This window comes from Amblyomma americanum, chromosome 7 (genome assembly GCF_052857255.1).
Source record: "Amblyomma americanum isolate KBUSLIRL-KWMA chromosome 7, ASM5285725v1, whole genome shotgun sequence".
NCBI lineage: Eukaryota > Metazoa > Arthropoda > Arachnida > Ixodida > Ixodidae > Amblyomma > Amblyomma americanum.
In genome coordinates, this window is record NC_135503.1 from 67,477,749 (window position 1) to 67,493,044 (window position 15,296).

Consider the following 15,296-nt stretch of genomic DNA (forward strand, 5'->3'; position numbering starts at 1 on the left):
TATGTATTCCTAACCTCATAAGCCTTTCGGTTGAGGCATTTAGTGGGAGTCCTAACGCAGCCTTATAGGCCTGCCGTATCATGCTATCCAATTTGTCCTTTTCTGCTTTCGAAAATTTCAGATAAGGGGTGGCATAGAGTATCCTGCTCAGCGCAAAGGCCTGCACTAGGCGGCATAAATCTCTTTCCCTCACCCCTTGTCTGCGGTTAGCTATGCGGCGGAGTAATCGCGCCGTCGCTTCTACCGTGCGTTTTAGCTTAGTGAGTGTGTCAGTATTTTTTCCATTTGTTTGTAAATACAACCCCAGTATTCTCATGGTCTGTACCTCTTTGACAGATCGTCCATTAACATAGACGTTTATTTGCGGGGGGGATGTCGTGGTACGCCTACCGCTTTGTTTACGACGGATCACGAAGAGTTCAGATTTTTGCTCAGAACAAGTGAGGCCGGAATCCCATGCGCATGCCTCGATGATGTCCACTGCTGCTTGGAGTGTGTCTTCTATGTAGCCTTCGCATCCTTTGGTTACCCAAAGTGTGATGTCATCTGCATAGAACGTGTGATGTAGGTCTGGTATTTGTGCCAGTTTGGGGGGAATTTTGATGAGGGAGAGGTTAAAAAGGAAAGGGGACAGGACGGAGCCCTGTGGCGTTCCTTTACTTCCTAGTTTGATTGGGGCAGACTCTATTGTTCCGACCGTTATCACTGCTGTTCTGTTAGTGAGGAAGGATCGGATGTAGTTGTACGTCCTTTCTCCGGGGTTGATTTCTGACAAGTTTGTCAAGATGGCTTTGTGGGTGACGTTGTCGAAAGCTTTAACAAGGTCTAAACCCAATATTGCTTTCGTTCCTGTTCCCTCGTCAGCTTCAATTATGTCCTTGTTAAGCTGCAAGAGAATGTCCTGGGTAGATAGTTGGGCCCTGAATCCTAACATTGTTTCAGGTAGGAGGTTCATGTCCTCCGCATAGTTTTGGAGCCTATTGAGGATGACATGCTCCATGAGTTTGCCTAGGCATGAAGTTAATGAAATTGGCCGTAGATTCTCAGTGCTGAGTTTCTTACCCGCTTTAGGAATAAAAGTGATTTTCGCGTGTTTCCACTCTGGTGGTATGTTGCCTGCATGCCAGTATTTGTTCATAAGGTCTGTAACCGCCGCGATCGACGTTGCGTCTAAGTTCCTGAGAGTCTTATTTGTAACTTTGTCTGGTCCTGCCGCAGATGTTGTCCGCAGTTTTCCAATTGCGTACCAGACCTCTGCGTCTGTGATGTCTGCGTCTAAATTTGGATTAGGAGTCCCCCGGTAATCTGGTTGTGTGGTACTATCATCCGTGTTTAGATAACGTTCTGCTAGCTTTTTGATTAGGTCTTCAGTTGTACCCTCATATTTATGTATGAGTCTGTACAGTTGACTTTGTTGCACGGGACGTGTTTGTTCTGGATCGAGCAGGTGTCTTAGAAGATGCCATGTCTTCTTATTTCCGAGCTGTCCATTGACGCTTTCACATATTTGGTTCCATTGTTGTGTTTGGAGAGTAAGTGTATGTTCCTCGATTCGCCTCTCGATTTCAGCAATCTTTTTGCGTAGTCGCTTGTTGTGTTTTTGCTGCTTCCAGCGTTTTTGGAGGCCTTTTTGTGCCTGCCACAGGTGTAACAGTTTTGAGTCTGCAATCTGCTCCTCCTTCTCAACTGGCACCACAACGCTAGTGGAGCTGACATCCTCATTCAGGGCGATAACCCAGTCGCTAAGGTTAGAGATCTCCTTTGGAGCTGTTTTGTCGCGAAGTTGCCTGAACTTGTCCCAATCCGTGGTTCGTATTTCTTTTGCTTTGTTTTTAAGTTTTGTCGTGGGGAACGTGATGCTAAGGATGAAGTGATCACTGCCAAGGTTTTGCCCGGTGTTGACCCACTTTGCGTCCTTGACGTTTTTAGAGAGGGATAAGTCTGGAGATGTGTCTACACATACACTGTTACCCATGCGTGTGTGGTCGCTCGGGTTGTTTAGCGTTGTGAGCCCTAGTGACTGTATGATTTGCCAGAGCAGGTTCCCTTTCGGAGTTGCTTTGGTATATCCCCATGCTGGGTGTTGAGCGTTGAAGTCTCCCACAATTAATAGTTGAGCCCTAGCAGCCAGCTTTACTGTGTTTATCAACAAGTGTGGGAGTCCATTGCCTTTGTTTCTGGGAGGGTTGTATACATTAAGGATGAAGAGATTTGAGCCTCCTTTTTGCCTTGGTACTATTTCAAGTAGGGTGTAATCTTCTTCCGAATCATTTATAAAATGTTGAATTGCGGTGATATTTCTATGCACCAGAGTGGCTGTGAAGGAGCCGGCTGCGTTACTAGTATCATAATGAGGTGGCAGATATGCTTTATAGCCTGGCAGTGTAGCCCTGCCGCTAGCTTCTTGCAATGCAATCACGTCTGGGGTTGGAACAGACGGTGCTTGTTGGATGTGGAGCTGCAAGTGGGCCCGCTTGCGGCGGAAGCCTCTGCAGTTCCATTGCCAAATTTCAAATTTTTGGCGTGGTGCCATGTTGGGTTATAGATGGTTGTGGCGTCGTGGACAGATCCACGGTGGGGGGTAGGCGGGCCTCGATAGTTGTAAGCCTATCCATTATTTGCTGCATGCAGGTGGCTATTTGGGATACCTGTCCCTCTAGTGTTGCAAAGCGAATATCTATCTCTGCAAATTTGGTAGTAACGAGGCCTTGGAAGGTAGCTTGTTCTGTTGATATAGCGCTAGTTCTCTCTGACAGAGTATTGATGTCTGCCCTGAGTTTGGTAGGCGCTTTCGACGGCTGCGGGGTGTCGGCTTCCGAAGCCTCGGCCTTTCTTTTGGATTCCTCGCCTTCTTTTGTAGGATGCGGTCTTTTAGTTGCTATTCTGGCGTCTGTGTCCGTCGCGTTATGGGCTGAAGACTGGGACGCGTTGGAGGGAGTGTGGCAAATAGCGTCTGTTTCCATCGCATTATTGGTCGAATCCTGGGACGCGGTGGGTGGCATTCTAGCCGCAGTGGCATTCTGTACCTGATGCGCTTGTAACAGGCGTTTAATGTCAGCCAACTCTTTTTTAAGGCTGGCAATTCCTCTGTCTCGGGATTGTAGTTGGATCTGAAACTCCTTCTCTCGAGCGTCGATAGATTGGGAGGCCTCTGCTGGCCAGCTCACCTTTTTATTGGAGCGGCTATCGCTGCGTCCGCGGCTTGAGCTCCTCTTGTCTTTCCCTGCAGGGTTCCCCAGGGGCGGGAAGGAGCTGGAGTTGTTCCGGCTGTGGCTTCCTCCTTTTCCGGTAGCACCGTGTTCCTTCTTCCTGGGCCTAGACTGGTGTCCGTGTAGTGATGAGTCGTTGTCCCCTTGCTTGGGTGTCTGGTTGCCATGGGGCGTTCCTTGTTTGTTCTTGTTGATCAGCCGGAATTTGCATTTCCGGCTGCCTGTGTTGTGGCCCCCGTTGCAGACGATGCATACGGGTTGGCAGGTTGGCTGTTCTCCCTCAGGTGGAGGCGAGTGATTTTCTCCGCAGCGGCGGCAAAGGTTCGTTGTAGGTTTGTAGCAGACATCGGCCCGGTGTCCTACTCTCCTGCAGTTGTAGCATACCTCATGTTGCTCCCTGAAGGGGTGGACCCGAAAGACGCCGCACTGATAGATTACTTGGCTGGGTAGCTTCTTTCCAAAAAAGGTGATTTGTATTGTTCTGGATTTCCCGATCCTTCGGGCATCCACAACTTCTATTCCTTCGTTTCGGTTTCCGAAGCCTTGGCGAACCGCTTCGGGCGAGTCTCCCGCGTAGGCGTTGTAAATGACCCCTTTTACCGAGTCTTCGGGCGCCGCCACGTACGACGTTACGTTGTAGGTTTGATCTTGGAGGTTCAGTTTTTCAATATTGGCGTATGCAGTCGCCCGTTGACGATCGGGCGTGCATAGCGTAAAGGTGTTGTTGGCCGTATTGACTCTGATAATGTCTTCATTCTTCACCGTATCATACGGCAGCCTGGCCACCTCGCAGGCGCAGAAGAGTAGTAGTCCGGGCGCAAAGTCCCTCAGATTCCAACCTTGTGGTCGGCAGACGATTTTGTAGTCGTCGGTCGGTAAGCGCGGGAGAAGGGCTTTCTTGCTGAGTGCAAGTAGCTTCTTCCCGTTCTTTCGCGATGGAAAATTGGAATTAGACTTGCCTTGGCCGTGCCCCTGCGCAGGCTCGTCGTCGGTTGATGCGGGCCCTTTATTCTTCAGGCCTCGTTGTCGGTCGCGGTAACGAAGAATGGTTTCCCATTTTCCGGCCTCGAGCTCCGACGGTGATATTTTCTCGCCTTCCACGGCGTACTCCATCTGTGCGGGTCCCTGGGCGCTCAGTTCCCGGCGGAGAGGTGACGAGCTAGGTCGAGCTCGATGGCTAGGCCGGCAGTCAGCCGGCAATATGCCTAGGTGTCCGTAGATTGGCAAAATCCGGCTGCAGCAGGCACTGGACAATGGCCCGGATGTCGTCCAAAATATTCGAGCCCGAAGGCTGACTCTTTCTGCCGAAAAGTGGCTTCGAGGCGGGAGCCCATGCGAGACACGTCAGCACAGCTCCGTGGATTGGATTGGATTCCATGCACCAATAAGACAGGCATACAAGTCAGCCTTAAATCTCCCGCAACGAGCTCCCACCACTCATCTCTTACGCATGGGAGCACACAATACACTACAAGAACTAACTGAAGCTCATCGCACGGCTCAGATTGACAGACTCTCCTCCACAAATACAGGTAAACACATTCTCGCTTCTCTAAAGATTCAGCCAACAGGTCCACCCCCCCCCCCCCAAACACCCACGCCATCCCAACACACATCAGGGACAGACTCATAGTTCACCCTCTGACCAAAAACGTACACCCAGTTCACAGCCAGGCCAGACGCGAAGCTCGTGCCAAGAATTTACACAAAGCTGATGCAAACGACCAAAACGCGGTCTGCGTCTCCGCCATCACTGTAGCATCGCATGACCTCAAACACTCAGCCTCGTGCTCGATTAAGGCAACAACCTCACTTGAAGCCGAAGAAGTAGCCATAGCGTTTTCCATTTCCTGCTCCGCTGCCACACTCATTCTGAGTGACTCTAAAACAGCAATCACGAATTTTGCACCGGGACAGATTCATTCTAGCACCCGAAAAAATCTCAATTCTTGCTCCACAGAACCCCGACCAGTTCAGATTATTTGGGTGCCAGCCCACGCAGGCAACCCCGGAAACGAAGTGGCCCGCTCTCTTGCTCGAGCGTACGTCAACCGAGCAGGGCACACCGTAGACCGGGGTAGCGCTAGGGACCGGCTCGTCACCTATCATGAAATAACCCTCCATTACAGGGAGCAAAGACTCGTCTATCCCCCACCACACATCTCCCTCTCGAAAGAACAAGAAACTACCTGGAGACAGCTCCAGGCTCGATCATTCCTTTCACTGGCTTTGTTGGCCCTTATCCACCCGGGCCAATACAGACCCGAATGCTCTCTTTTTGGGGCTCCGAGAGCCAACTTTGACCACATTTTATTATATCTCTGCCGAGAAATCCAACCACCATCTCGCTGGAACCTCACGGACAAAGAGGGTTGGGAGATCGCGCTCTCCAGCTCCGAACCAGCCTCACAAAGGCGGCTGGCAGAGTGGGCTGCAGAGGTCGCCGCACGTCATGGACTGTTGGCCACCACCCGGGAACATGAGCCAGACCAACCCTAGGCATAGACTCATCCATAAGACTCATCAATAATGTTTTCACCTACCTACCTAGCGCATTTCTGTGAACTTTGCCGCCAAGCCGCGCAATCTCACACACCCTCCTCGCCCAACTCTCTGCTCGGTGCTTTTCTGAATGATGACTGGCCCGCCCGGCAGTCGGCCAGACAACACGCGGGAAAGGGTCGTTTCCTTGTGTTTTCTTCTTTCGTCGGCGCCATGTGCAGGCCGTCTGCCTGTGCTGCGGGTCCAGCTCTGTTGACTTACGCGCTGACAATTCGAATTGAACATTTAGTGCCACGTTATGTCCGATTGCGGCGCATTCCAGTGCACAAGCCGGAGAGAAAATGGCGTCGTGCTGTTCGCGATTTTTCGAGGAAAAAATGACATCAGCAGGAGAAAAAAGTGGATCCACAAAATCGCGCTTAAGGAATATGCTCTAACAAAGCACACCGTCCTTGGCGAAGTACTGTGCATTTCGTGGTACCTAGACTAGTGGGCATACTTAAAACTTCTTGCGAGATCATCAAGAAGCTGATAATCTTGCTTAATTCGCTGATCACTGTGCGTCGTTTCACACGCTAATCTTTCCATTTGATGGCATTGCTCTGTGTGTTCTATTCGCTTCTGTTGGCGTAAGGATTACGCCTATTATAGTCACTGTAATTTCCTAATCTGTCTGTGTTTCTGCTAATAAACGTTTGCGTCGTCGAAGTTCATTTTTTTTGCTAGTAAATGCACGTGCTGCTGTCCTTGTGCAAAATAGAAATCATGTTGATTTTCGTAGCGTGTACGGCAGTCTCTCTCCCGTGTGCCCCAAAGCTCTAGCGTGGTAGCTTTAACGGTGTTATACCATCGTCTGTCTGAGGGATTATAGGGGGCGTGAATCTTTAGAGAGATTAACGCGCTCGTTCCACCGTCGTGACTGCGTGCAACTCTACCGCGATTCCGAAACCTGATGCCACCTGAGGGTCGAGTCACAGAAAAGGTGCTTTTTAGAGCGAGCGTTGAATTGCCACATTCGAAATTGTTATAACTCCATTGAATGGTGTTTTAAAAATAACATCAAATTCTTTAGCTCTGTATTTCATAAGAGTACAAATCGTTTCCGTGATACTCACTTAGTCACAGAATCCATACATCATTTCTGATCGCGCTTTACAGTGCTGAATATTGATTCAGCACGGGCATCTGAAGCATTCCTTGAATACATTCGAGGGATTAGCGTAAATGAGTCATCAAGAGAATATCGTATATTTCCGTCACTTAATAAACTCATCTGTTGGCACCAGCAATCACTCCGAATTTTAGGCCAAACCCTTGGCCAGGCTCGCTCGTGCAGTAGTTAATAAAGCTAAAGAAAGAACTAGAAAATAGGGTTATTCTCTTTCAAGCAGCCGTGAAATTTGTAATGACGGCAATAAAGCCGCGGCGTGTGCATCACTCCGGCGAGCCAAGCTTAAAATTTTCGGCCTGAAACCTGATAAGGAATACATAACGCCCATTAAAGAAAATTTCCCTGCATTTTCGCAGCCACTCACTCACACGCGAAATGACTTCATTACCTAAACTACCGCAATTGTTACCACGATCGATTGCACAAGAACCGCGTCATGAACAGTATTACCGCGAAAATGAAGTGCTAGGTCAATTCTACATCTAGCGGAGCGTCAGTGAGCTGAAAAATATAGAAGAAAAACGTAACGCCAATCTTAGTCTAATAAAAACTCTGCCGTATTGAGGAGCACGGAGTGCGGTTTGATTGTTCATGCCACAAGCGCTCACGTTTAGTGCTGTCATTGATCGAACGAGAACCTGATAAATGTGGCTCACAGTAGAATCAAGCTGGTCGCATCACTTTCTAGCGGTTGTGTTTAATAATAGAGCGTGAAAAAAAGCGCAAACTTCGGGGCGCTTAGGTGTGCCTGGGAACACACCGGGCCGGCGAGCGCGTGATGGCCTGCGAAGCGTGCCGTGCGCAGCGCGCACAGCCGGCGGGCGAGGATAATCGAAGAGGAAAACGCGGGAGTGGAGGAGAGTGTCGCTACTTTCAATATCAAGGGGTTTTACCGTACTCTATTGCATTCAGGGGTGCCTGGATGCTCGCGCTCCACTCCCGCACCTCTGCCGCACACTGTCGTATGCAGTTCTCATTAAGGTTACCAATCAATTCCCCAAACTTTTGAACAGCCATGGCCGTGCTCTCGCTTTTCCGCCTTCGCATATACGAGTCTACGCACTCCGATATGTAGCGATAATTTTATAAGACAAGCTAAACAATCTTCTTTTTCTTATCGCATACTTGTTCTGGACTGATGCCGAACGCTGTATTCAAGCTTACCTATCGTTTGCATCAGGCTGGCAGGCTGGTCATGCTAGGAAGGGAGCCCTAGCCTTCTTCGTTCCTTATAAGTATTAACAGTACATTCATGCTTGCATGTGTGGTCTACTGTTTTAACAATATCATCTTGGTGGGCTACCCCAAGGAAATCAGGTCATAAATTCTGCTCTCCAAATAAAGTTAACCTAGTCCTGTCCCCCCCCCCCCCCCCCCCTAGCGAGCGCTACTTTTGTCGCACTAAAAAGTTATTACTCCTGCCTCTTCTTTCGTGAATATTATTATAACTTATGACCTCAAAAACATGAAACAAATTACGTGATCAGACATCTGATGCGACAGTTCTGCGAAAACAGTTGCATCTACATTTGATCGCTTTGTTTCTCGTTTTACTCTAATAGACACCTTTAGCATACTTTGTACCCTGCTACTACTAGCGTTACCGGAGTACCGGGAGCTCGCCCACCACCAGCGCGCATGCGCAGATCGCCTCGAGGGCGCCAGCTACGCGGCAGCTGCACGCACTCCTGCCGCATCACGGCCAATCAGCGCGCGTTCACTGGCAGTGGGCGGGATCCCGGTACTCCGGTAACGGTAACACGGTATGCTAAATATGTAGGGGTGTGTGAATATTCGAAATTTTGAATACGAATCGAATATATTTGATATTCGATTCGTATTCGAGAAATTGATTTTCGAGAATTTCCGAATATTCGAAAATTTCCGAATACTCGCCAGCGATTGTATACTGCGCAGACTTTCATAAATTCTGCCGCGGCAAAACCACAATATCTGGGAAAATTAGTCGATGATCGAGTTGAAAATTCCAGGAAAACAATGCAGAGGTCTTATTCCCTTCCTTCTCGGTCGTTTAACACACGGACCGACCGCACCCGTCGTCGCTAGGCTTGAGCTCGAGAGAAATTCCGCAAGTGGGCTTCCTGACATATCACACGTGCTGCGAACAAGATGGCCGACGGCCCGATGCGAACAACCGCAACGCGAAATCGCTTTTTTTATCCTTCCGTAAAACGTTGCATATTTAATTCCCACACCCAAATAATGCGTCCTGTCGCCTTCATAACTCTCCCAGCGTGATCTCCGGCATCCCGTTTTGTAAACTATGCAATGCAGAAAAGCCTACTTGCTGAATGTCGCGGAAGCCTTCTGAAGGGGTGCCTCGAGTTGTCGCAATAGGGCAAACGATCCTGTAAAAATCTCGCCTATTACATGGTGCATTGTAACCTGCGCACCTCTTTAGTGGGCGTAATGACAGGCGTGGCAACGATCGGGAGGCTCCTGTCGCTAGGTAAAAAAAAATAGCATGACCGCGTGGTTTCGGTTTATGAGCAGCGCCGCTGCCCCTAACTGCAACTATCGGCCCGCGCATTCGCCAGTAGTCCAATCAACGCTTTGCGCTGTTGTGCCCGGACAACTAGCCCGGATTCCAAATGTACAGGATGCAAAATTTCTCCTGCGAACGCCCTTGGACAAACCCGGTGCTGTGCCGCAAGGCACCCGCGCCCTAACGCTTCCTTGACAAGTTAGGATGCTGCGCCGTTAGACAGCGGCGCCCTATGGAGAAGCATCGGCGAGCGACGTGTCCAATCTTCAGCAAATTGCTAGACAGCCAGGCGCCGGTTCCCCTTTCCCCCTGGGTGTCACCGTGCTCGGCAAACTTGAAGCGGGTGGCCAGCGCGGTCGCTGGTTGGACCTCTTGGACGGCTGTCAAGTGCTGGCTTTTTATTGGTCCGTTTGAGTGACGACCGTTTCTCGGGGCTATATAAGCCCCAACGCTGCCGCTGCGGTTCTTCATGCTGAACCCCCTGGCACCGTCACTATTTTCACGGATGGCTCCGTCCTCCCAGGACCATGCTCATCTGCGGCTGCAGCCTGCACAGCCCCATCGCTCCACTTGAGCAGACAGGCCAGGCTTCCTTTTGTGGCATCGTCCACAACCGCAGAACTTGCCGGCATACACTTGGCCGCTGACATCCTAAACCAACGCCCTGGGATCAAGGAGGCAGCCATCTACACCGACTCCAGGGCAGCCCTCCAGCTCCTCCTGAGGCCATTCAAGGGTCCTCCCATCGCCCGCAGGCTTGCTTGGCGGCTCGACGCACTGTGCTCCAGGGGAACCCGCATCCGTCTCACCTGGGTCCCGGCCCATATCGGTGTCCAAGGCAATGAAGAAGCGGACTCCCTTGCCAAATCTGCCCACTCTCCGGGTACTCCGCTCTCCAGGAACCTGTGCCACTTGGATCTGGCAAGGAACACAGTGGACCGCCTCCTCCTCCTAGATCACCCTGATCCCAGGGTGGCAAACGGCCATCCCCCCCATCCACTCCCAACTCGAGGCATGGACTGCAAAGAGCGCAGCCTCCTACTGAGACTCAGGGTAGGCTGCGCCAACACCGGCTCCCGCCTTTTCCGCATCGGCCTCTCTGACTCCCCGGGTTGCTCCTTCTGCACTTACCCGGAAGAGACTGCCCAACACCTCCTGTGTGTATGCCCTGCCCTTGTCTCCGCAAGGACTATCATGGAGGCTGGCTACCGCTCCCTGGGCCTCCCCTGCACATCAGCGGACCACCTTCTCTTCCCCGGCTGTCACAATCCTGCCAAAGCCCTCCGGCACCTCCTCAACTTCCTGGAGGCCTCCGGCCTCTCTGGCCGCCTATAGGCCACAGGGGACTGCGTATGTCATTCGACATTATCATTGCGGCTGCGCGCCTACCCTTTCCTTTCAATCTTTTTTCCCCTCCCCTCCTCTTTCTACGACACGCCGGCAGTGGGCGTGGAGGCTAGTCCTCCAGTAGACAAGCCCGTGTCTCCCTCCTTTTCATCCTTCCCAACATTCACTGAAGAAGAAGAAGAGCACTCCGTTCTACCCAGCCCGTTCTACAGAGACCGACCCACCGTGAGCCGTGTGCCGCTCGAGTGGAGTGTGATGTGTGACGCGTTGGAGCCTCGCCGGACGTCGCCGTGCGTGAACAGTCACGTTTGCTGTTAGCTCTCGGCCCCCGTGCCGATCTTGTCCTGTATAATGACCTGTACATAATGTATAAAATCCCTTTTGTTATTCTCACCGACGCCTGACTCGGAGTCTTCGCTACCGACTAGAGAGCTGGCAACGCTGTCACGAAACGAGTGACGAGCGCTACGGGACCACCTCAAAGTCGCAACAGCGCTGCTTTAGGACGCCGACTGGCGCGTCCCGGGTGATTCCTTTTTCCCTTTTAGGAACATCCTCGCCGTTCCGACGCCAGTATGTGTTCCTCTGCCCCTTGCTTATGCTTGTATTTGTGTTGGTCTTTCAGCGCTCCAAAACGGGCGGCTCGTCACGGGTTTGCAGGTGTTAGCGCGAGGAGCCGCCTCATAAGGCCTTACTGCATCTTCGTATTTTCGGCAAGATTTTTTTCTTCGGTTGGGGGGGGGGGGGTAATTTTATAAACCGAGGCCTTCGGATGAACCGGCATTTCTTCCGGTCCCTTGAACTACGAATGAACGAGGTTTTACTAGTCATCATGTTATTTTTTGTTGCCAGAAGTGTCATTTTATGGATTTTGTTTTGCATGACCTCATTATATTTGGATACTGTTATGCTGTCTAATAAAGAAGTATACATTTCTGTGCACATTATGTTTTTTAGATGTTGCTGAGGTAGTCTAGTTTTGTTTATTTTAGTTGCAATGACCATACACTATGTTTTTAATTAAGGGCAACAACATTTCCTTGTTTATCATCTTATGAAATGTTTTTTTGTATTGAACAGATATTCGATTCAATATTCGAAGCCATTTTTTCTTATTCGTATTCGATTCGTACTCGAAAATTTAAATATTCGCACACCCCAATAAATTTGTCAAATGAATGCTTTTACTCCAAGCCAAGGTTTGGGACACGCTGCAGAATTTTGTAGCGATAGCTACGTTAAAGTAGCATTCGAGCCTTCAGCGTGGCGGCGCCGTGGCTGGTCACGCGGATCGACACGTGACCAGCCACGTGGTGCGGAGCAGGCACAGCTCCCACAGCGCCGTGTCACGTAGGACGAGGATAAGGAAGGAACGCCCCGCGAAACGGAGCGTAGAAAGACTAACTTTGCAATTGAACTAAGCAAGTTCCACTAGGCCAGCTGTAGCTACCGCGTCACTTCCGGTTCAACCGGAGCTAAACCACCGCCAATTTTTTTTCGTGAGGTTGAAGGTGGGCGGAGGTGGCGGGTTGCGGAGGTGGATCGTGGGTGGCGGTAGCTGGCTGGATGCCCCTGCCCAGGGGGGTAGGCTGTATTAACGCCCCTCAAACTTCTTAAAGTAGTGACATATCCCACTTTCCGCTTCCCCTCTTGTTTTGATGCTGAAACGTCTATTCACGCATCAAAAATGGCGTCTAATGTACGCCTGGGGAGGAGCCCGCAGGACTGCCCCGCCCAGCGCGAGGGAGAATAAAAACGGAGGGGTGTCTGGGGAGCGGCATTGTTCAAAGGCTGGCATTGGTTTACAATGTTTCACGGACTAGGACTTTAAAGGTGGTTAAAGTCTCTGAAAATTTGTTTGAGGGGCGTTGAAGGTGGCTGGTAGGTGGTGTTTCAGGAGGGCAGCTGCCTTTCCCACCATGTCTTTGACTTCGATTTCGCCGTCGTTTTTTCGCTCCGTTCCTCAGTGGGGTTCTAGTGGGCGGAGGCCGTCTGGAGGGTGGAGTTAGGTGGGCTGGTGGCGGTTTGGGAGGGCGGATTTGGGCGGATGCGGTAGGTCCGCGGGCAGTACCCTATATAGGAGGCGCGGTAAGGACGACTCTGTAAGTGGTGCTTTGGTACGGTGGAGGCTTCAATTTCCGAACGAAGCTGCCATTTTCGCATTGTGACAAAATAGTTTTCTGCCCAGGCACTAAAACGGAAAAACATGTGTTTAGCAGCTGCAGCAGATGGAAAGGAAGAAGAGAAATATCTGGCTTGCGTCATCCTTACAGGGACCGTAAAGGATTATAAAGTGCCATGGCTGCTCCGAAAGCCTCTCATCTGCTGGGGAGTTAGCAGCAAACTTTATTACAAGGCACAATATACAGAAATACGGCGGCCTCATGCGCGTTGTCACCTTTATTCAAAGTTTTGCTACCATAACCACTGGGCGCTAACGATATCAACAGCAAAGAAAATTATCGTACGCGGGATTGATTGGTCTTATAATTCAACAACGCTATCACGACTATAACGCGTTTTGCCACCGTGACAAAAGAGAAAGATTTTGGAAAGAAAGTAACTGCAGCATTATTAACAGTTAAATTTTGCGCATATCTTTAGCGGGATTTTCGCAATGCCACCTCAAAGGAGAAGCACAATTCTCGTCATTGTAGCGAATACTTAGTATGGCTGGTAATCAAGCATATGACTAGAATATAATCACTTTTTGACGCGCACGAACACCCGCACACAACAATACCATCACCAATAAACAGCTACACTTCGGGCCACACAAGTTCGTGGTCGAGTAAGTTCTCACTCATCCTTAACTTATCCAGAAGACTGCGCAAACGGATGCGCAACGGTGCAACCTCGTCCGCAACGTTCAAACGCAGACCGAACTCGGTCTGCAAGAGCTGCAGTATGTCGTCTTCGTCGCGCATCACTCGCTTTTCCACTAAGCCGTCAGAGAGAGACCACCGGACAAACCTGTCATTCGTAAGGCGAAGCCAAGAGCCGTCGGCCGCGGACCGCCGGCCCACAAGGAGCATTCGTCGCGTGGCGCTGTCCGGGTTTGTCGAAGAGTACCAGTTGAGAGGAACAAAGTCTTGCCAGTCCAGATTGTACGGTTCGATGGTATAGAAAATTTTCCAGCCGCCGCTGCTGGTGGGAACTGCGACGTCTATGCTCCCCGTAGGCTCCGAACTGTGGATTACTCGGAAAGGCAACGCGTCGCCTTGTACAGGAAGAGCTCGGTGGAAACCGACCAGGTCCATGCCGACGTCAACGAAGCAGCGGTCGCCGTTGGAGAGCTCTACGCTGAGCACCATATGGGTGAGCCGCGTCCGCTTAGGCGAATCGTCCGGAGTCGTGAGACGAAGGCGGGCAGCGCGAAGCTGCACGCGGTAACCGAGTGCCAGCAGCAATCGACCGAAGAGGGAGTTGAGCTCGAAGCAGTAGCCTCCGCGGCCACGCCGCGTTACCTTGCTGAAGACGATCTCGGCATCCAGGCTGATGTGTCGTTCCAGTAGAACGTCCAGGTTTTCGAAAGTGGCACGTTCTATATGCGCCCTCACGAGGACGTCGAGGTTTTCCCGGTTCGGTTCGGTGGGCTTGGAAACTCCTAAATACCTCAGGTAGTCCTCTACTCGTTCGTCGGACAAAGCTTCCATCGTAGAGATACGGTGATTAAGTTTGTTCGCCGCAAACACTCTTGCGTGGTTCTGCGCGAGATATATTCTTTGCTTGCAAGAGCTTACTGCGCTGTCTGAAAGCGTAGAGCGGATGGCCTTAGAGGCGCTTGAACAGGGATTTCACTGTTTCTTGTAGCTGTTGTTATTGTTGTTGCTGCCTCATAAGCGATGACATATACCCACGGCGATGGATTGGCCAAAGTTTGGTGCAGATCCAAAAAGGAGAAAAAGTAATCCAGGCTTATCCAAAGCGGCTCATAAATAAAAATTGAGGAATCTTGCAGCTGTTGGAACAGGCAGCCCTTTTTCCTTCCCGTCCCACTCCATAGAATTGTGTTTATTTTTAATTGGCTTAAGGTGAGTAATTTCGAAGAAATCTTCCGGCTTACCTTTTGAACATCCTGTCTGCTCACGCTTTTCTTCCTTGGTGGTGGTTCAAGAAATTTCTTTCATCGCAGGTAGACGGCTGGCACGCTGCCGGAGTTTTTTTCTCGTCGGGACTTTTGCGTGGCTGTTCGGTATGCTGGCCCCACTTACGGAGGCTAAAGCAGGCTACATGCGAGGCAATTACAATATCGGTTTTCGGGTCCCCTGTACGACTTCAAGTACATTCTTACTGTAACCGCAGTAGTGTGCTTCGTTGCTTCCAAGAGCGAAAACTCTCCACTGTCCAGCTCTAACAGAACACGGGAAGGAGAGACAGGGCTAGCCTACACATTGCGGCGAACGTCATGCTACAAAAATTCATCAAGCGGCACCGGGCGAGGGGATACTGAATTTTTCCAAACAGCGAGAAAAACGTTTCGCTCTATTGCAGCTCTCTGACTAAATTCGTTCCACAGGGGAAAAAAAAAGCTCGGGATCACCGACTTAAAAATACGGCC

At 50.6% G+C, this 15,296-nt stretch overlaps 1 protein-coding gene across 1 annotated transcript; it reads right to left on the reverse strand.

The window, feature by feature from the left end:
* Positions 1-13,494: 13,494 nt before the first annotated feature.
* On the reverse strand, positions 13,495-14,391 carry LOC144097764 (arylamine N-acetyltransferase / N-hydroxyarylamine O-acetyltransferase-like). The gene has a single exon (XM_077630401.1). It carries the CDS (start codon positions 14,389-14,391, stop codon positions 13,495-13,497), a length of 897 nt encoding a protein of 298 aa, XP_077486527.1.
* Positions 14,392-15,296: the final 905 nt, after the last annotated feature.